At 39.2% G+C, this 23461-nt stretch overlaps 2 protein-coding genes across 3 annotated transcripts; one reads left to right on the top strand and one right to left on the bottom strand.

The window, feature by feature from the left end:
* Positions 1-475: 475 nt before the first annotated feature.
* On the bottom strand, positions 476-6453 carry LOC110370180 (calphotin). The gene is made up of 2 exons (XM_064036951.1): positions 5683-6453; positions 476-1692 (listed from the first exon to the last, which is right to left on the bottom strand). The coding sequence occupies exons 1-2, from the start codon at positions 6357-6359 to the stop codon at positions 570-572; spliced, it is 1800 nt and encodes a 599-aa protein (XP_063893021.1). The 5' UTR covers positions 6360-6453; the 3' UTR covers positions 476-569.
* Positions 6454-17319: 10866 nt separating this feature from the next.
* LOC110370085 (LIM domain-containing protein A) lies at positions 17320-23456 on the top strand. Of its 2 annotated transcripts, XM_021325811.3 has the most exons (5): positions 17320-17441; positions 19064-19423; positions 19545-20747; positions 22250-22539; positions 22649-23456. In XM_021325811.3, exons 2-5 carry the CDS (start codon positions 19067-19069, stop codon positions 23259-23261), a joined length of 2463 nt encoding a protein of 820 aa, XP_021181486.3. In that variant the 5' UTR covers positions 17320-17441; positions 19064-19066; the 3' UTR covers positions 23262-23456. The 2 variants fall into 2 exon arrangements, with proteins under 2 accessions (XP_021181486.3, XP_063892834.1); XM_064036764.1 differs by lacking the exons at positions 22250-22539; positions 22649-23456 and adding an exon at positions 21165-22165.
* Positions 23457-23461: the final 5 nt, after the last annotated feature.

The following is a 23461-nucleotide window of genomic DNA, read 5'->3' as shown; positions in this document are numbered from 1 at the left end:
TGAAAAATGCTCTGCTACCGGAAGTTAGCAGATCATTTTGTGAACTATCGTTTTTCAGCTGAAAATGGCAGAACTATTCCTGAAAACTATCAGGAACTATAGAACTCATCTGCATGCGATAAGAACTCAAAAAAAAAGTTGATCTGCTAGACAATGATCTGCCAGGTTCACTGACATTATAATTTAATACTGCTGTCAATTTGACGAACGAGCAATCGTTTCTAGAAATTCTGTAATTTAAGAGATTCGTGTATAAGTGGTACCTAGTGTGATGAAAATGAATTTATGTATCTATCCAAATTGGGAGAGCCCTTATCCTAAGTGGCACTTAGATAGGGAAACGATAACAGATTGTTGGTGAAAATGGGCATTAGATCCCTATCATAGCTGGTACCTAGTGTACCTACTATATTTTACGTCTTATCAATTTAGGTTTCTAATCAAACTTGAGGTGTTGAGAATAAAAACGAGGAAGTATTTAAATATTATTTTATTATTTGTCTATTCATTTTAATAAATAAGTATTAAAACGAAAACTACAATCATTTTCGTCGAATTTCAGTTCCTTTTTACCAGTGCGCAGCGCTCAGGTGATGAGGAGCGGTCCAGATGGCAGAGTGGGCAATGGGGGCCAAGTGAGAGACAGCTGGCGCAGCGTACACAGCGGGGGCGGCGTACACGGCAGGAGCGGCGTGAGCGTAGGTCGACACCACCGCAGGCTCAGAAATCACGTCAACACGGGACTGGTGAGACACGGCAGAGGGGACAGTGTGAACGACGGGCGCTACGAGATGAGCCAGAGAACGCTTCTTAAGGAGATGGGCAAGACCAGCGTGAGCGCCGTACGCGGAGTAACCGTGAGCAGCGTATGCGGGAGCAGCGTAAGCAGCAGCGGCGTAGACGGGAGCGGCGTGCACGGCGTGGGACACGACAGCGGGGCTGCTGCGCACGTCCACGCGGGACTGGTGGGAGACGGCGGAGGGAGCCACGGCGAGCACCGGGGCGGCGTGCGCCACCACGGGAGCGGCGTAGGCGTGAGACACCACGGGAGCGACGGCGTGAGACACCACCGCGGGGCTAGAGACGACGTCCACGCGGGACTGGTGCGACACGGCGGAGGGCGCCACGTGGGCGACCACGGGAGCGGCGTAGGCGAGGTGTCCCAGGGAGCGCTTCTTCAGGTAGTGCGAGTGAGCGAGGGCGGAGTGGGCCAGCAGGGGAGAGGAGTAGGCGGCGTGCGCCAGCACGGGAGCGGCGACGACGGAGCTCACGACGGCGGGGCTGCTGCGCACGTCCACACGCGACTGGTGGGAGACGGCGGCGGGCGCGGCCAGCACGGCGGGCGCGACCACGGAGTGCGCGTAGGGCACGACAGCAGCGTGCGCGAGGGGAGCGTAGTGTCCGTCCAGGGCCTTAGCCTGCAGGTGCAGGGCGCGGGCGTTGATCACCTCGGCGGTGTCGAGCGGCCGGCCGTGCGGGTCCAGCACGAGCGCCGCGTGGTGCGCGGGCTGCGCCAGCGGCACCAGGGAGCCGCAAGCCACGGCGCACAAAGCAGAGAACACCACCAGCGTATTCATTTTAACGTGGTCTGTGTTGTGAAATTCGACGATACACAAGATCACTTCAAACCGTGTAACGGCTGACTGATACTTTTCCCTCGCTATTGGACTGTTTATATAGTCCGAGCGGTCAAATTATAAGCTGGGTACATACACGGATCATAATTTCTCAGATGTTAAATTATATTAGGTAGTGAGTAGCAATGTCAAGTGTCATAATGAAAGTTATCAGCCTTGCAATAAGGCAGCTTTTGCGAAGTACTTAATCACGCTTCCGACACGGTAGCTACAACTGTGTGGTCATGGCTTATAGGTAAAATAAATACCAATAAAACAAACATTTATTAAAAGTGCGTCAACGTGTGTAATACGGATATACAGAGAAAACAATAAAATAACAACGATTAGATATAAATATAGTAGAACTAATAGAGCAGTATTTCACAAGAGCTTCTGGTATGACTGCAACGTTACATAACGCAGTTGAATTGTCTTTCACTAAGCGCACTAGGTACCTAATCCTTAAGCGTGAATCTATGTCACGCCCTACAACACTGAACTACTTGTAAATGACTATTTGAATCGACATTAGTCACCAGAATGTTATGTTTCTCTGTTCCATCCAATGTGGATATTTTTGTCATATTTTCTTACCTTAGAAGTTGTCTGATATGTATCAATCTAATATATTTTCACTCACTCTTTCGTGCGCCGGAAAAAACATGGAAGTAAGAAGTAAAATACAATAAATAAAATGAAATATGAATATGAGATTCTAGCTGAGAATGACAGAATACAATCAATATACCTCCAAAGTATGTCTTTGAATATTATTTTTGTTCCGTTATATTTTTGATATAGGTACCTTGATTGAAGGTGGTTACGCAAAATCAAAAGCACATCTTACGTAGATAATAACTGAGCGCGTGTAATTACATATTCTCACGCAAGTCTTGTTTCAAGTTTACTTGAGATCACGAGCTGAATACAATTTGTTTGGTTTTCGTCAACCCTGAAAGTAATTAACACGAGCCTTGCTCACGATACATCATTTTTATGTTGCTACCCCTGTGGAGTGTAAACGATGACATGAATATAAAATAAACATACATACGTACATACATTGAATGTATTTAAACTAGTTGTTTCAATGTCGAAAGTAAGTCAAGTGCAAGACCTACGCTTGGCCGGTTATTGTTCCTTGCATAATTTATCTCTCGCGAGAAAGTATGTACGTTACGTTTTAATATAGGAAAAGCCTTAATATTCGTTAAGGAAGGGTTCATGACTTTTTTACACGACCCAAATCATATAAAGATCTACAAAGTCAGGTCTAAAGTTATCTTTACTTAAATGTTTACGAACTAGCATACAAAAGCTTCGTCAATATTATTTAATTATACATTAACGCATTTACATTAAGTTAATTCGTTATACCTATCCTTACTTCGTATTTTTATGTTTTTCTGCCATTTCTACCAGTGTCACTGACAGACCAAAAAAACAACTACGAAAGCAATCAGTTCCTATCTCTCAGACTTCCTTTACGTACGCGGAGACCTTTAGAAATACCAGCACCATATGTTATCCCGCCTACGTACTCAATCACATTACGTACTGGCCAGATGGAAAACTTTGGGTTAAGTAGCCTTCTTAATGTTTTGAAGATCTGTTTAGAACGTTACGTACTACCAACGGGTGGTAGGTAGTAGCATTCTTAATGTTTAGAAGTTCTTAAGAGAAGTCACTGAAAAAGCATTGCCATGAGAAGAGCTTTTTTGGAGCTCCTTTGGTTGGAAGTGTTTGACATTGAAATTCATGCTGCCTTAAAATAAATATCGTATCGCATATTTAAATTACTCTGTAAAAACCCTATTATTATAATGATACTTATTTAGTAGCTAGTCTATTTGTTATCAAAAAACGAAATACAAATAATAAAATAAAATGTATTTTTTTATTATAATTAGGTAGATAAAAATGATGATAATTATTTTGCTACTTATTTCATAAATAATATAAATTATGTTAATGAAGAAATATAGCTGACCTGGATCCATTCCGTTGAGTCTATATTATTATATTTTTATTAAAAAAAACATATATTTAATTTCGCAACATTGCGGAATTTATTAGACCTAGTTAACATTATTATAACTAATTTTTAGTTTAATTTTTTATAACTATTTATATTTCAAGAATTCGTTGTGCAACAAATTGTACATATGTACTTTTCTTAGTATTTATATTTCTTTGTATTACTTATTTTATATAAATAAATCAGCAGACAAAGTCAAAAGAATACAATATTCGAGCTATTCTATTACAATTATAAGGTTATATCATAAAGCTCTGTTGTTCAGCCACACGCTATATGAGTTCCTTATTTGTTACATTTTCACTGAAAATGTCACAGAGACGCGACGATCTTTATACCAATACATATTTTATTTTATACATTATTTTATTTGTTCCGCTACCCGGCTGGTTAGAATCATAATAATCTGTTTATGCGTATAATAAAGAGGATTTTTTTTGTTTTTTGTATCCAAAAGGCTTCGAAATTACTGAACTGATTAAAAAAATATCTGATCACTGTTATGAAACAACATTCTTCCTGAGTGGCACGGGTGTAACCGCGGGCGCAAGCTAGTACCTTATAAAAAGAGAATAAGCTAACTGTGTAGACATTTCCAAGAATAGATATTAAAAGTGATGTTAAAAAAATACTCCTGAATCCATTCTATACATTCGTAGGTGTACTGCTCGTGTAGGAAAATTAAATATAATATCAGTATATTCCGTTTAGAAGAGTCAACAAGTTTTAAAATAAGCTGCTTCCCGTAACTCCATTACCTTTTTAACTTGAATCGTTATCCTCGCGCGGTTATTTTAAGACTTTCCCAATCTCTTCAAGCTCTCTCCAGCGTCAGCTAGCACGTTTTCCTTGCAATATCCTTACAGTTTACCGGAACGGTAAACAATTCTATCATACAGCATTTATTTTAAAATATTTTACTCTAATTATTTTTTTCAAAAATCTAAAACATCAATTCGACGACCTCGATGGCGCAATGGTCATCATGCCGGACCGCCGAACCCGAGGTCCCGGGTTCGATTCCCGGTTCGGTCGACATTTGTGTGATGAGCATGGTTGTTGGCCGTGGTCTGGGTGTTATGATATGTATTTATAATGTATATATGTAGCTATATGTAGTTTATCAGTTGTGTTAGCACCCGTAACACAAGTTAATAAATAACTTACCATGGGGCTAACCGACCGTGTGTGAAAAGGTGTCCCGACATTATTATTATTATCAATCAAAAATAGTTACCGAAGAAATACTTGTAACATTTACTTATGTATCCCATTGATATAAGTTATTCAAATCGTCTTCTTATTTAGATTTGACTGATAAGTAAGTATAAGTTAGGCACATCATATAACAACAACATTTGGATAAATCTTAAGATTTTTCCATTTCCACCGCATTGGATAGGAATGCAAGCAGGTATTCGTAAGTGCGATGCTGGGATAGTCCCGCAGAACGGAATCTCTCTTCTCATTCAAATGAAGTCCCAAGCGATCCATAGTAAGCCGTCTCACAGTGTAGTGCACCAGAAACATTCGAAGGCTTTGAACATAATAATCTAATGCTAAAGCAAATAGAGACATATTTACAACTTGTAACCTTATATTTGGTATTTAATATAATCGATAATGTTTCATATGAATAGAAATGACATCATTCAAATGAAGAAATCGATATTGTAAATCAAATAAATATCAATTTTGCAGTTGGAAATACACTAGTATTTCATAATTGACATTAAACTTGTGCATAAGCATTCATTATCAATTATCAAGGATTTGCATGTAAAATTAAATCGAAGTAGGAACTAATATGTAAATCAATTCATTGAGAATTTCTCAACTGCAGGTGTTTTTGCGTTCAATTCGAATCGCACGATATGTCCGGGTACAATTCAATAAAATTAAAGCTTCTTTAGAAAAATACAAAAGTCGTTTATTTACAAAAATATATATAACACTTTAACTTAACATTTAAAGCACAATACCTAAACATTAATAACATCGGATCCTATCACTCTTGTCGTTTACCAGTAGGAAGCGTAGACGGAGGGGGCGTACACTGAGCGAGCTTCGAGTACGGCGGGAGCTACCACATGCTGAGACACGACAGCCGGGGACGACTTCACGTCAACACGGGACTGGTGAGACACGGCCGATGCACCGGAGTACACGGTGGCTACAGGGGCGTACACGGAGCGAGCCTCTACCACGGCGGGAGCTACCACCTGCTCAGCCACAACGGGAGCAGAGTAGCTGGCGACAACAGCCGGAGAGTGGTGCACATCCACGCGGGACTGGTGAGACACAGCAGAGCCACCACTGTATACAGTAGGAGCGACCACGGTGCGGGCAGCTACCACGGGCTCAGCGACGACGGGAGCAGCGTAGCTAGTGACGACGGCCGGAGAGCTGTGCACGTCCACACGGGACTGGTGAGATACAGCTGAAGCACCACTGTATACAGCGGGAGCGACCACGGTGCGGGCAGCGACCACAGGCTCAGCGACGACTTCCACTGGAGCAACCACTTCCACGGGGGCGGAGACAGCAACCGCGGGGGAAGAGTGCACGTCTACCCTCGACTGGTGCGACACAGCCGACGGAAGGGAGTAGGCGAGGGCGACGTGCCCAATCGACCTCTTCTCCGCGCTGGGAGCAGCCACCGCCGCGGCGACAAGGGCGAACAACACCACCAACGATCTCATAGCGAACGAGGTCTGTGTTGGGATCCGAAGATAAAAATTTGTCGATCACTTCGTACCGAACTCGGTCGACTGATGACCAAATACGAATCGTCCCGCTATTTATACGTATGATAATAATCTACGTATGAGTATCCGAGTTTGTTATTTGGGCGTCTAGGAATACAAAACCGACCGTCCTTGTCGTTGTCGCCTAAATCAGCAGCTGCTTGAAAAGGTCGCACTAGTTGATACAGTTACGCCTAATGTAGGCCTGTGACGCGATGCTTAATGGATGTTTGACATTTCATGAGGATACGTTGGTGACGATAGGCGGACCGTATCGCAAAAAATCATTACAAACTAGTTGTGATCTAGAAATATTTATTACTTCAAGGGCAAGCAATATCCGCTTCATATCCGCAATTAACAGGTAGTATTGCAGCTGTGATTGAATAGTACATTCGTTATTCTAGTTTTGTTTGTGAATATTTATTAGATTATGCTAAATCACGTAAATAAGGAACTTATTTCGACATGAATTTAACATTTTGATTAAAACTGAAACCACTTCTGTTCGTGCAATATTTCACGCAGATGTTATCTCTATAAATCTCTATAAAAATATATATATTCTAATTGGATAATTCGGATGATACTAATTACATATTTTTCGGGTAAATGGCATGCAAATAACTAAGATTAGATGCTAAACACTAACTAATTCACTGCCACGAGCGCGATTGCACAGTAGGTCATTACTGCTTATCTGAATACCAACTGTAGATTTCTATTTTATTACAACCTGGTTAAGATGTTATAAAATGGTTCCTTTATCCTTGTTTTTTTTTTTTGATGATTTATTGAACCTGGTTAAGTGAAAATCTTCCCATGATCCAAAATATGATTTTCATTCTAAGTACTTCAATAAAAGCAACATTCCAAATTCTAGTTATTTTTAAATCCCCTTTTTTAAATAGGTAAGGATAGTACCACAACCTCCTTTTAACTTTGTAAGGTTGGCTGATCGGTTTTATAATGACAGTGAACTTTATTTTCCGTAACAGATACAAGTCGAAACTTTTAAGGGTTTCCTCGTACTAGGACGATAATTATACGCTTTTACTTGCAACGTTTCCGCGTATTTTCATAACTTAACAGAATTTATTTTTTTCTTATTTAGTTAGGTACTTATTTTATACTACCATAGAGCAATATATTTACTTCAGGATTTTTATAGTGCAACGACATTTATTATTTAAAAATAAGCGTGTCAGGTCTTGACTAGTGCTCCCAGAAACGTAAACACACCGTAACGTAACTTTTATAGTGAAAACTCGATATACCTATACAAAAACCCAAATAAAGTAAACAACTCTTATATTAGCTAATAGCACATTGTTTATTTATCTATTCACAAAATATTTACATTAATTGAAAATAAAATAAACTTATATATATATACAACTTAAAACTAATATAGGGCATCAAAAAATTGCTCCTCATCGCTGTCACTGGGTAATGTACCCAAAAGACTGGCAGCATTGCCACGTTGGATGGCAATGCTCAACCTCTGTGCGAAATAAAAGCCAGCCTTTGGGTCCCGGGAAGTGTCAACCAGGCGCTGGGAAATATCCCTGGAAAGAAGGTGGGCGCTCGGACCCCACGGCCCTAGAGTTTCAACCCCAAACGGCTCAAACATGTAATTGCCTATAAGGTTACTATATTTGCGCCGCTTGAGGTTCTCTGCTTGTGCAGCGGCGGAGCCAGCACGACATGCAGTTCCGGGAAGGTGAGATGGCGCAAGAGTGTCGACGCACGTCGCGTCCCACACTAAAGTCCTACCCACCTTCCACGGAAATAGCGACATGCCGTCTGGTCTCTTGCCATCGTCGCGTGCCAAGCCATTTGGTTCGAGTACGGCTGGCACGCCGACGGCAACAAGAGCGCGACGGATCACGTCGTTTATGTTGGCATGTCGTGGTATGCGGCCGGCACTCCGGCTGCACGACAGGCCGTGGTGACCGAGGCTGTTGACAGCTTCCCCGCAGTGGCAGCGATGAGGAGAGCAGCATGGAGCACCTAATCGGAGGCAAACGGCGAGTCTGAAGGTGGTGTCATCAAACATGGTGCCTGTGTTTGAGGACGGAAGTGCAAGAAGCCATAGACCGACTCCCATTCACCCACAGCCAGTAGGCGCGCTCGCTCTGCAGAAGTCATTGACGTATCGATTAAACTTTTCCGTATTACTCTGCAGAGCGGCTCATCCCACTGTCTCTGAGAGGACAGGTTGGCGGGTAAGTCGGTGTTCGGGCATGCGACTTTCCAAGCGTTTAAAGCCTCAGTCAGGCTTGGCACCTCAAAATTGACCAGTGTGGTGGGTAATATTTTCCTAATCAATTTCTCAGTGCCATGGACCGAGGAAATAAAGGCTGGTAAACTTACACTGGAAATTTTACGGACGCCAAGTCCTCCCATACGGATGGGAAGAGTCGCTTGAGACCAAGCTCTGTCGTCCAAGGCCACATTTAAAATGGATAATAGTGTATGTCTTATAATTTCGTCGATTTTGTCCAAAAGGTTGGTGTGCTTCCATAAATGGGAAGCACGCAAGTTATATGTAAGTTTTGGTCCAAAACAGCAGTACCGTATGATGGTAATGGCTGCATGCATATTAATTTTGAGTAGCCTTTCCGAAACATCATTAAAATTTTGAATTTTCTTCTCAATAAAATCCGAAAATGAATCTTCCAGTATAGGCGATCCAAGGAGGCAAAGAGAACTTTGGTCTAACGGTTTAATTTCAGGAGCTATTGCGAGGAAATTTTGAAGAATAGTCTGTCTGTCAGTCGAGTCGGGTATAAAAAGTTCACATTTAGATAGGTTGAGGTCGAGGCCAATGTCGTGGAATTTATCTTTTAGGAAAATTAAATCATTAAGAACAGTATCTCTGTTGCCTCCCAGGGTCCCGTCGTCGAGATACCACACGTTAAATTCAGAATTTAGCTGCCGAATAATTGGGTTAATCGCCAAACTAAAAATCACAGGCCCGAGTGGATCACCTTGTTGACAGCCAACAGCGGATTCTAACAGGTTGTTCCGATATAATAATTTTGTTGGGTATCTATAACATTGCCAAAGAAAACTGTAAATTTTATATTAGCTAGGATTGTTTTATTTATAGATTTCACATAAAGAAAATGGAGCCTACAAAACTGAAAAATAGTGCTAAAGGTGAGTATAAAATTACGCCCCCTGTCGTACGTAGCATGAACTACAATGTATATAGCTATGACGCCGCTGTTAACCGAGTACATAACGAAACTCAAGATTGGTTGAGCCTGCTGCATGTAGAGAATGTACTGCCAAGCTCCGTTTGAGCTTTTCGCATTCCAAAATAGATGGCGCTGTTCTAAATTTTAAATGAACCCATGGGAAAATAATCCAGAATCATTAGAATAGTACCAATCATTTTAATAAATGTAATAAAGTTTAATAAAGCATGCGCTATGAGTGTGTTGAGTAGAAATGGGTAAGTACGGAGTGAAATAATTAAAGTATGGATTGAATGCCTGAAATAGGACATGAATAAGAATGGTGTGGATATTAGTATTAGGTACGACCGACAGAGAAAAATTGAAGAAAAATACATATTGCGTCGACCCCAAATGATTTAGCAACAGGGCAGTAAGAAAAAATTGTTTTAGTTTCCTCACAATGAAAAGGTAATGATAACACAAAACAAGTTTTTTAATTGAAAGACATATTTCAACTGTTTCGCATAGTTCTTATGTGAAAATAATCATTAGCATAATGAAGTGCGTCTTTCTATCTAGCTTACCATGGGAAAATAGAACAAAAGATGTGTGTTATTTTAATCAGTACATCTATTCTATCATCATTTCATACATGTCTTTGTATTAAACTATGTTCAACTTTCTATGAAAGTAGTGTGTCGGAAGTGATATAGTATATCATTTTGCATATCCATGCACACATCACAAATTGTATGTGTTTTAGTTACATGAATACAAGCATTATGGAAAACATGAAGACCTTGTTAATCTATACTAATATTATAAAGCTGAAGAGTTATTGTTTCTTTGTTTGTTTGAACGCTCTAATCTCAGGAACTACGGGTCCGATTTGAAAATTTATTTCAGTGCTAGATAGCCCATTTATCGAGGAAGGCTATAGGCTACTTTTTATCCCGGTAAGGGAAGTAGTTACCACGGGATGCGGGTGAAACCGCTGGCAGAAGCTAGTAATGAATATCGGGACATCTTTTATATAGGGACATCTTTTTATCTTTCTATCGGGACTTAAATAAAATACCTAAAAAAAATCGAAGGTGCCTTTGCAAAAAACTCGTAGGTATTTGATAAAAATAGCTTACAATTTTAATACATGAAAAAATTAAATCCCTTATTTTAAAAGTGTCATAGGTTAATTAGTAATACCTACCTGTCGAAGACATGGCATACTTTTCAGTATTCCAAGGCTCAGACTGGGGTTTTTTCTATTGTCTCATTGTTCACAATTTTGGTCATGACCATTGACCATATATTCAAATTTTAATTATATTAAAAAAAATGCTATCTTATTAGATGCAATCTTGATTTTTCCTCAATTAATGTACGAAAAAACCCGTCGGTGGTAAAGTGCGTGTTGAATAGGAGTCCTTGAAGGGAACCTTAGGGAAGCCCGGTGTTGAAGTTACGTGGCGACTGGACGCTATCTGGGTCATCGATTTAATTCGCACAGAGAAACCTGTGACTCGATTTAGTACTACATTTTTTGAACGTGGCAACGTTTTTGTCTTACACTAATAACAAATGTCTTACACTTTGTCTTACACTAATAACAAAATAACTAATAAAAAAAAATGTAAACCGTCCCATTAGAAAACCTAATAATTATATATTATATTAAAAAAAAAAAAAAAACTTGAAACTACTAACTACATACTTACCTGATGATACTAATAATAATACATAGAATTTAAACACACAGTGCTCTTCCTCCTCTCTCCTACTATTGATTGCTTGTGCCCGACAGGGTCCATAATTGTGACTAATATCTATTACCTACCAACAACCTGTAATACATTATGGTATGCAATAAAGAATTGAGAATTGAATTGAGAAATGCTAATCATTTAAATATTTTTGTGACTGTCTTTCTCCTTATTACTTCTTAACTTCTTCTTCATATTGAAATAATTTGAAAATGTATCAAATATCTTAAACAGCTTAGCTTAGCCTTAAGCAATGGCCGAATTATCATACTGGAGCACTGTGGGCATACAGAGAACTCTAATTTGCTTGTGACGAACGTCACTCTTATTTCTTCTCCCTTTATATACCTTCTTCTATGTTTCCCCTGTTTACCCCTTGTGTACCTCCTACAGTCTACTTTAATATACTCTCCTTCCTATGTACTCCCACATTTACCTTCTTATCAACTTTCGCTATCCTATGTAGATACTCAATCATTTGTGTGGATTTAATAAATGTGAATGCATTCCAATTTTCAACCATATCGCATGCGCAAACTCGAACAGTCAAGTCATCGTGCAGTCAGATACAAGCCGTGCGGAGTGACATAGCTCTGTTCACGAACGAACAACCGTTACTTAAGCCTTTACGCAATACTTAGCTTGTATGCAGTATTACAAAATCACTTACACAACACAATTGCATTGTTAGACATCATTTGATAACATAAACAAATACTAAATTCTAAATGTTAACCTAAAAAATAAAGTTGTAATAACGACTCCATTCATTATCTGTGTCCATATAAAAATTCTCTGATCGGCCTTGCGCGAGGCACGTTTCAATACCGAAGCGCAATTCGGAAAACCCGCGTCTTGCAATACGAGTCCCAGTCATTCAGCAGAACATTCAATACTTCATGAGCAACTTGTTACTTGATAGATACTTAAAATAATTGTTTGGAAAATCCGGAATTTATTAGAATGCCGTTTACAAGTAGTTAAAACTTGTAATTATTGAGGTTTATTTCCATTTTACTACATAATCAGAGCCTATAAAGGAAGTTTTCATTGCATATGCACGAAACTAAAAGGGTTACAATAAATTAAATATTACGTAACTGGGCCACTAACCACGATTAACTAGATGTTTTAAATCGTGTAGTTAGCAATTCAGTTTTCCCAAAAGTAAACTAACCACATAATTGCACCGTAGTCTGCTTGGCAGGCATTTAAAAAATACATAGGTATTATAACTGCTTCGAAAAACCAAGCTCCAACAAAACATTCTTAGACATTTGAGACATCGTGTTTACATTCTTTCTCACAGAAAAAAATCAAACAAAAAGTGCTGCAGGAAATCAAAACGAAATGAAGACGCCACGGGTCCAAAGTCATTGATCTTAGTTACATAACAGTAAGCCAATTCCAGTGGAGATGCGATAAAAAACATAAACAGATTGTACCGAGGAGTTCCGTAAGTACGGCCGATGACGTCACGAGTTCGTCGTACTGTTGGCCAACGAGCCATAGAGGTCTGTTTACAACCTCCTCTATGTTGATTGATTGTGGTCCAGGTAGTAAGTAGTAAAACCTCTTTTTATTTTAATGGCGTACATACGTCATTGCGATGAGAGCTCGCGGCATTTCTCCGTTCATTCATGTTTCAATTGATTGTGATGTAGCCAACAAAATGAGTCACTGTGTTGTCACTAGTTTTTACGAAAGAGTGTAAACACTTTTTTCTTTTCTTTTTTTTAAAAGATATCTTCAAAATGTACTATCTTATTTTGTTGTTGCTTTTGTCTAATCTATGCCATTTGAGTTGTGTAGGTTAGCAAAAATGCTTCCCTTACGTAAATACATACAAATTAAAATCAATCGGTTTCACTCGACCGATTTATATTTAATTGTAGCCTAACTGGGTCAGTTACGTAGAAATAATAATTAGTAACTATATTCAGTATTCACGCACCCGGATAAATTATTTTACTCACTAAACTGTAAGTTTCCACTTAATACTAAAACGCTACAAAACTAAAACTTTCAATATTCCTGTATTTTATATTTATCGTGCCTTTCGTGTTTCGGAAGGAACTATACGGCAAATTGTTAGTTCCGACTGCATTTGAACATTTTTGGCAGTCGTTACGCGATCCGACTACCCTTTCAGAAAGTCTGACTAGTCTTACCAGGGTTTATCAGGCTGCGAAGGTCGGAAGGTCGGGCTGCGGAATCGCTCTATTTAAAACACTGGTAGGTACTCAGCTATATTCGGTTAGACTAGAAGCCAATGTCCAACATAGTTGGAAAAGGTTAGGCAAATTATTAATATTCTTACGTGTACGTGAAGAAACTATAATTTACATAACAAATACTAATTGTAACAATTACCATGCTAATTTCGCATATAAACATTATAAAGTCAAAACAAAGTGCAGCTACACACACATACATAATACAACGTTACGAGTCACACACACAAGTCTGTTTACATAATATGTTAATAACACAAACACTGACTGAGTCATACATTTCTTAACTTCTCCAAAGTTAACCGTTTTATCCGCAACAGTTTTGTGCCAAGGACAAGCAGTTGCGTATGAATGATTGACATAATTATGATACTTGGAAATGTGCTATATTATTACCATATTATTTTTATTTCTTCCAAAAAACCCGTGTCTGACATTGAAAAAATGTGAGTAGAAATATTTGATAGTCTTTTTCTCAGAATGGTTGACTTATCAAACGGACTTATGTTTTTCCATAACAAAGCTGATAGCCATATAAACAGCCAAGTAATTTTCATCACATTGTATATTCTTGGCTCACAAAGTACTCATTTCTTGCCCAATAACTTTTTATTTACGTCTTAATAAGTCATCTTAAATCTTAGTATAACAAATACAGATATTCTTTATTGTGGTATATAGGTAAGTAATGAAGAAATAGACTTAAAGGCAAGACACAGAACAACAAACTACATAACAGTTCAAATGTAGATCATTTGAATTGTTTATTGAATAGATCATTTATGTCGATGACATTTCATACAGCATCACAACACACTGACATTATTTGGCAACTAACTCGTACTCATTCAATAGTACAAGAACATTAAAGTCATAGAAGTAGTTCAGCGAACTCTTGCGCAAGTGCCGCGGCGTCGTGCATTGCGCCCGCGCAGGTCCGGCTCGTGCTGGAAAGCCCCTCTTGTGCAAGTTAATGCACAAACGCGGTGTTGAAAAATATTAAATCCTGTTTCTAATTAGTAACAACTAGATAGTAAAGAATTTGGTAATATTTCATTTTTTTACTGTAAAATGACTGAGAACCTAGATAAATTTAAATTATGTCTATAATATTTTGATGATGTATAAGCAAACTAAACAAACTTGTTCTATTACTGTTGCTCTAACATTGTCACAAAATCATCATCTTCCGAGCCTTGTCCCAACTATGTTGGGGTCGGCTTCCATTCTAACCAGATGCAGCTGAGTACCAGTGCTTTACAAGGAGCGACTGCCTATCTGACCTCCTCAATTTAGTCACCCGGGCAACCCCTGGGTAAGACTGGTTGTCAAACCCGTACCTACTGCCAAAGATGTTCAAATGACAGCCGAGACCTACAGTTTATCATCCACTCCGAAACACGAGAAATATTTATCTTTAATCTCAAAAGAAAATCTCCGAGCATTTAAAATTGAACAGCTGCACTCACGCTCAGGAAGTAAATAACAATTAGAACAGAAATAAATCGCATTATGAATTGTGAATGCGACTTTATGTAACAGATTAAGCACAATGGGTGGCAAATGTCACATTGACTTCGTGACATAACGAGTGCGTTTTAATGATACAAACATTATGCTGTTCTTGCGTGTAGCGCGTTGATGTCTTTTGTATGACTTAATTTGTGATATAATTTATTTATCGCTGTATGAAGTCACCGCTTGTAAATTAAACAAGATAGCGTTATAATATTGTAAATGTGAAAGAGAGTTTGTCTGTTATTTTTTCTTTTGCACTTTTTATGAACACTATACCTACTTTTTAGACAGTGCTGAAATATATGTCATTTGAAATGTCTTGAAGAACATTTTATTTCATTCGATGAAAACGAAGTTCGATACCAGCTTTTAAAGTATTCTGGGGCGATGATTACAAGCTCTTTTCTATTAACTCTGCAAGTTGAATGGCGCGGGAAACCACGATGTACAAGTAGTAACTATAAAAAGCAAGTCTTTTAAATACTAAAATTAATCATGACGAGTCAAATACTTTAATGTTATTAATTTACGTGTATTTAGAAAGTAAATGAATGAATCTTCATGAAACATTCATTCGGCTCGAAGATTTTTAGAAAAGAGTTTCAAAACATTTACATGTTTGATGAAATGATTACTGACGTCCACAACAGCGTTACGTTATTTATATTTTGCTCTTTATATTATTTATAGTTTCCAATTTGATCTGCGAGATCGTTGGAAAGATTCCGAAGAACATGTGACTCTCATTTCGCTCATTCCACATAGACAGTTAAAATATTATCAAATAATCCCTTTATTGGGAGATTTCAAAAATTCTAAACTTAAGCTGTTTTGTGAGTTACCATGAATTGACTATGTCTGTACGTAATATAGAACAACTTACCGTACCTGAATAAAATATAACCCATGACACTCATAAGTAACGTAACTTCTATTGATAAAAGAATTCCTGACATCATAGATCCAGAGTTTACAACATCACAAACACACAAACTTTACCTCTTTACAACATTAGTATAGAAGTTACAAAGCATTATTAACATCGTTCTAAATCAAAGCCCTAATTACCAAATACATACATATTCGGCAAAATACTCGTAAAACTTGCCAGTTGATGTTACTGGGTCAACGTGCCTTTTTAGAAAACTATGGTCCTGAGAAAGTGGCTTATTATCTCGATATGGAAGGGTGAGCCCCAGTCGTGGGTGGCTTATGTGCTATTAGATAACAATAGACAGGTATATATGTATGTGTTTGGCAATCAACTGTATTTCGTGCAATATTCTGTATATTAAAGGAAATGGACTTTGTCAATTGTATTGTTTTGATGTTGACATTGATAGAAGGATGTTTTGATTGATACAGACAGGAATACTATATTAGATTTGTTATTTATGTTTCAAGGAGCACTGGTAAGGTCCATTTTTTTCACCGACAGAACAAACGTCCGCTTTTTCGTAAAACAACTGTTTACTTGAAATTCATCGTAAAAACTCATAGTAAGCAGTAGTTTTAAGACAAGAATGTTTATGCTTTAATTATTTTGTATAAGATTTTAAGAGATGTGTTTCCAAGTTCAACTCTCATAGTTTGGCGCAGGTCCAAGAAGATGTGAACTTGATACTCCTTGACAATGTTTTCTTAATTTGTGGCATCTTATATTACAATAATATAAGTATTCTGAACGCCGATTGGGTGAAAACGTAGTTCAAAAGAAAAATGATTAACACTCTTAATATTCCCCGATATTTTGGAAACTCAAATGAGCCGGTATTTTTTTATTTTGTAAACAACATTTGGATATCAATATGTAGGCTCTTGAATGCATAACAAATGACCATGTTTGACAAACAACGCACTGCAATATGATATGATGCAACTGACCCAAAGTACACTATCAACTCAAGTCATGTATCAAAACTGCGACATACGACATCAGCCACTAATGTCAGTATTCGACTTACGTTAACAATATAGATCCGCTAAGACGACCTCAAAATCCCCATATTGCCAAACTTCTCGGAACATGAATGAACTAAGGGTTGATCAATGTTATCGCACGTCATACCCCGTACTATGATACCGTTGTATTACAAGTCTTGCGACCCGAATGTTCGCAAGTTTGGCTTGTTCGTGCTTGATGAGTGTTACACTGGTAGGAGGCTGCGTCGATCGTCTTACAAAATCGGTCCGCGTGCATCTTTGCGTAGCTCGAAGTATAAAGCGCCGCATTGGTAGAAGTGGAAGTCATTCGGACGCAGACAGTGCGCCGGTAAACTTGTGAAAATTTAAACATTACATTAGTTAAGTGTCAAACAAGGAGTGAGGAAATCTGAAGTAAGTTTCAAGTGTCTACGTTTTGTGTTCGGGTTCCGAGTTACGTCACAGGATTTGCGGTGAATCAAGCAGTATTTAATTATTCTTACATATAAAACGTTATAGAATTTCTCTTAACATTTCCCACGCAGAAATGTAACTGCCGGTGCGTCAAAACATACGATTCACAGAAATAGAGCAATTTAAACTTCGACAGTGATTAAAAACGTCATAAAAATAGTGTCCAAGTGCGTGATCAAACCAATTAATTGTTTAAAATTTTAACGTTTACTTCCTAAAGTAAATAACTAATTTTAAAGAATATAGCTATTTCCACTTCCGACTGAGTAGCATCGTAAACATTGAAACGTAAAAGTAATAATTACTCCAGTTATAAGATTTACATACAATAAGAGTAGGCAGTTTCCCAAGTACATGATCCTCGCGGAAACTTTCACTTTCCGGTCGATGCTTGTCGTGCGCCTGCGCCGGTCTCCACAACATCAGGAATATGCAAAACATTGCATAACTGCGAAGCCGTGTTGTGATATTTCATAATTTTATGTTTTAATAACAACAAGATTTACAGTTCAGTAAATTTACACTAATATAGTAAAGAGGAAATATTTGTTGTTCGTTTGTAACCTAAAGTCTCCGAGACTACTGAACCGATTTGAAACATTTTTTTAAATGTAAGGATGATATACGGAACGCGCGCGGGTCAAACTGCGGAACAGCTACTATAATTGCATATTCGGGGAAACATATATTGTTACTTAAACTTAAATAACGCATTACCAAAAATGTCTCGTATTATGGAATTATAATATTAAACTTATATAATTATTCCAAATGTCGCCTCCACCATACGCAGGACCACAACGCGCGCGCACGCTTTCAACGAACGTTAGCATGAGATCACACGCCTTTCAAAACGCTTTTCCTTTACTTTTTCTCTGTCATCTACACTACACGCGCTACTTATCACATCATCTAAAAAATACGGAAACAAAAATGTAAATAGTCTCCTAATTGTGCCGCAATGTATTGCATAAAACACGATAAATAATATCGGAAGTTATATAATTGTTATTGGCGGTTACCGAATTTGTGACGCATCGCGACGCGCGTGGCGTGCCAACGGGCTGCTCGTGCCACTTTGGGCTGACACCACGACACTGACACCAATATTTGGCTTTCTTTCATAATACAAGACAAAAGCTGACCTCAATAACGTGTTAGGATGCCTGTGGTTAGGTGTGTCCTAAATGTCCTGGATGCAATTTTTGTTGCAATTAGACTTGATTCATCTTGTTATTATCACATGGGAGGAATTTTGTATTGATTATACTGATTGAATCATCAAGCTAAAATTGATAAATTTATACAAAAAGTGCGTCATTAGCAGCCATGATTGGTAGTTATTTAGCGGTGTGTACCCGGCGTGAGAGTGCTTTCGCGGCCCCACGCCTTCCAATGACCGCGCAGCCACAACAAGCTGACGTTATGGAGCCTTACATAACTACTGTCTGCGAAAGTAAAAGTGATTCTTCGCTCGCAGTTTCGAAACAATGACATGCTTTACAAAATAAGGATCAAATGACATCAGCATTTTGGTAATTTGATTTTTATGTTTTTTACAGAACATGCGGTGGTCAACGATAACCTTTTTATTGCTGCCAATAATATTAGCATCAACGACAGCAGAGTGGTCTTGGGGCGGAGATGCGAATGCTAAGCCCGCTGAAAAAGCCGAGGAGAAGCCTGAGAGCTTATTGCAAGGAGAACAGTTACCCGAAGCTCAAGACAAACACTTTGAATCAAACAGCACTGTCCTCGATGACATTGTCGACGAACTAGTAAGCAGTAAACAAGGTAGAAGCCTAGGCGGTTTCGACGATGTGTACAGCGATCCCACGATCAAGGATGCCTTGGACGCAGGAGATGATGCTGAAGCTAGAAACCTGATTAAAGGCAGACTGTGCACTCTAGGTCTCATACAAGTACGTATCGCTTAAAGGTTTTTCCTTTCAAAATTTGCTTTATTCAAGTTAATTCTTTAACATCTAAAATTATGTACATAGCAATGATAGCAAACTAAAGTTTCTAATTTATTCATTTCAGTGCGAAGAGGAAGAAACACAAGAAAAACGTTATCTGTCACCTGATGAACTGATTTACGCACAGCCTGTAGATATCAAACCTATTGGTAAACCGATCGCATCAATCCCTGTTCGTGGCCCACCCAGAGCTTATGGTCCACCAAAGCCTATGCCTTACCCTTCACATTCACACAAGCACCCTCCCAAGAGAGTTGGATATGGTGGCCATCCTAGACCTGGTTTCTCAGAAAAGTACGGAGTAGCTGGTGGCAACTACCAGTTCTCTCAAAGCAGTGCTCAATACAACGCTCACGAATCTAACTTTGTCACCAAGTCACCCATTTATGCTACACCAGGACCTTACGCCTACGAGAACACTAAACCCAGTTACCCAGTTAAAGGCTCGTCTAACTCAGGTTCGAAAACTGATTCCATCGTACAACAGCACATACACCACCATTACGTGCATGACGCCGACAAGGACCCCAAAGTCATCATTAAACCAGTAGCTATTCCTGTCGGATCCATCGGACAGCTGAACTCACAAAGCTTTGGATCGCACTCACAATCTACCGACATCGTAACTGCTGGAGGTGGTGACTACAGTAGCATTACTTCAGGTGGCTTCAAACCCATGTCTGGCGCATTTGGTTACGAGAACAACAAGCCAATCTATGAATCCGATACAATATATGGCTCGCAATACGGCCACAATTCTAACAAAGTTGGTCACAATAGCCAACTTTTAACTCAAGGCTTACCAAATCAGTACGCCAATAACGCATTCGAAGATCAAAAGTATGGAAACAGCTTAAGTGGTTACGCATCTCAGAACAGTGAATTCTATAAGAAGGAATTACACGTAGGAGGATCTCAAAACAATGTTTACAATCAAGGTCCAGCAACCTTCGGACAGAACAATGCTTATTTGGAAAACTACCATGAAGCTAAAGCTCAAGGGCACGATTGTGTATGTGTAAACTATGACCAATGCCCCAGCCAAGAAATCATTGGCCGCAGGGATGACTTGTACTTGCCAATTGATCCGCGCAACAAAGGCAGCGAAATCGTAGCTTTAACTGAAGAACAATTAGACAACTTGAACAAAACTGAAGCTACCGTTGCAACCACTGAAAGCTCATCGAACGCTACGGAAACAAAGAAGATTAGCAAACGTGACACCAAAGAGGAGTCTACCACCGAGGTCGAGAAACAAGCCGAAGCGGTAAGTGTAACAAACCTTAATAACACCATACTTAATTTCAAATATTATGCATTACAATTTACAAGTCAAGCTATTTAATATGGTATACCCTGAATTATGATAACATTTGCCCATTAAATTCCCATCCCTAGCACTCATCTATATGAAACCCTAAAGCCTTTGAAACTTTCATGACTTATTCATACATCATACAACAGCATAAGGTAACATAGGTAATTTACTTGGTTTAAATTATATAAGGTAACATATTTATTTGATCTAAATTATATATGATACCTATTGATATTTAATAGCGAAATGGAATGTAACGGTTTAAAAAAGAAATACTAAACAATGGGCACTGACACACTATCTAACATTAAATAGAATAATTATTTTGTTTAAAAATGATCAATAAATAAGTAAATATCACTACAGAGCCCCCGCCGATATCCTGGCTTCAACGATTATAGTGGTATTGACCACAGACGTGTGCAGCCCACGTTTGGTATCTCTTTTGCTTTGCCCCAAGGCGTATCCAACCACCACCCTTACAACCCCCACCTCGGTCTGGCCGGCGCAGCTGCCACCTCAGGCGGTCTTAATTTAGGTCTCGCAGTAGTTAATCCGTTACTTTCAATTCAAGTAAGCAAAAATGAACACGGAGAAAAGGTTTATAAACCTCTTCTACATTTGCATGTTACTCCGAGTCAAAGTAAACTCAACGCATTAACCCATATTTTCGAAGAAAAAAAGCAATTCTTGTTAAACAAGCATCAGCATCAACATTACCACATGATATATCCGTCCGCGTATCCTGCGTATGCTCCTTATCCCATACACCCAATACCAGCGGTCCATCCTCACCCTCACTCACATTTCCCGCACTATGAAAACCCTCATCATCAGTCATACCCGCACTATGTCCCGAATCATGAGGAACATCCGCATCATCTAGCTCATCCTGAACCTCTGCATCATTCACCTTACTTCAACGAACCCCCACCTCATTCGCCTTATGATGGGCCTCCTGTTTACTCCCCTCATTACGCGGATTACGAGCCAATTCACTACAAAGATCATCATAATCCTGAAGGCTATGATGATTATTATGACGACAATGCTAGGAATTATGGTGATGAGGATTATACTCATGTCCAACATAGAAGTTTTAATAACCACGATAGATTTGAAAATGTAACTGATAATAATGATAATCGGGCTAGTCACTCAAACCGGTCCGCCTATTCCCGTTCCTATGACCCTCCTCCGACGCCACCTAGGGCAAACCGGGGATACCAAACATTCCGATTTCCTGAATCGAGAAAGAAGAGGGAAATAGATGTAGAAAATATGTCCATGACTATTTCAGAGGTAATTCACGCACTATTCCTTTAAGCCACCCTAACTTTTATGTAGATATTTTATAACAAATGAATCTTCTTGTACAATGTGGTTATACCTAAATTCTATTGGTTCTGTTACCAACAACATGGTTAAAAATATTTTTGTTTTGGTTTTAGCGTCAATATTTCGGACGTCCTCCTGTTCAACAATGCAGCCCAAACCAAGTGTGCTGCCGACGCCCTCTACAACCGCAGGCTGCCAACAAAGGACAGTGCGGCATCAGACACTCTCAAGGCATCAACGGCAGGATTAAAACTCCTTCTTACGTAGACGGCGAGAGTGAGTTCGGAGAATACCCATGGCAGACAGCTATCTTGAAGAAGGACCCTAAGGAATCTGTGTACGTCTGTGGAGGAACACTCATTGACAGTCTTCACATCATGACTGCTGCTCACTGCGTTAAATCGTAAGTATCTGAATTATTCTCATGTATTTATTCTGAAAACTCAAATTGAAAAGAACTAAGATAAAGAGATGATAATAAACAAAATTAACATTTAAATATTTCTCTTCAGATACAAGGGCTTCGAGCTAAGAGTACGTCTCGGAGAATGGGACGTGAATCGTGACGTCGAGTTCTACCCCTACATTGAAAGAGACATCGTTTCTGTCCACGTGCATCCTCTTTACTATGCTGGAACTTTGGACAACGATCTCGCTATTTTGAAGATGGACCATCCCGTCGAATGGACCAAATTCCCTCATATTAGCCCCGCTTGTTTACCTGACAAATACACAGACTATGCTGGTCAAAGATGCTGGACTACTGGATGGGGTAAAGATGCCTTCGGAGACTACGGAAAGTACCAGAACATCTTAAAGGAAGTTGATGTGCCTATTCTATCGCATGGCCAATGCCAACAGCAGTTGAGACAAACTCGATTGGGCTACAACTACGAGCTCAACCCCGGCTTCCTCTGCGCTGGAGGTGAAGAAGGCAAGGACGCGTGCAAGGGCGACGGCGGTGGCCCCCTGGTGTGCGAGCGCAGTGGCACGTGGCAGATTGTGGGTGTGGTTTCGTGGGGTATCGGCTGCGGCCAGCCCGGAGTCCCTGGCGTCTACGTCAAAGTAGCACAGTACTTAGACTGGATCTCACAGATCACTGGCAAATACTCTCATTATAACTGAAATGATGCCTAGTTTATACGAAATGATCAATACTTAAAATTGTATAAGCATCTTATATTTATTTTTAGGTATTAGGCATACTTATTTAATATTTATTACTTTTAGGCTTTGGATGGTAATATCCAGAGCATCCGAGTAATTGCATATTATGCAGATTTTTGTATTAAAAAATAAATTATAGAGATAATAATGTAACATCT

This window comes from Helicoverpa armigera, chromosome 11 (assembly GCF_030705265.1).
Source record: "Helicoverpa armigera isolate CAAS_96S chromosome 11, ASM3070526v1, whole genome shotgun sequence".
Lineage (NCBI taxonomy): Eukaryota > Metazoa > Arthropoda > Insecta > Lepidoptera > Noctuidae > Helicoverpa > Helicoverpa armigera.
The sequence above is the reverse complement of the archived record's forward strand: the minus strand, read 5'-3'. Positions and strand labels throughout refer to the sequence as shown.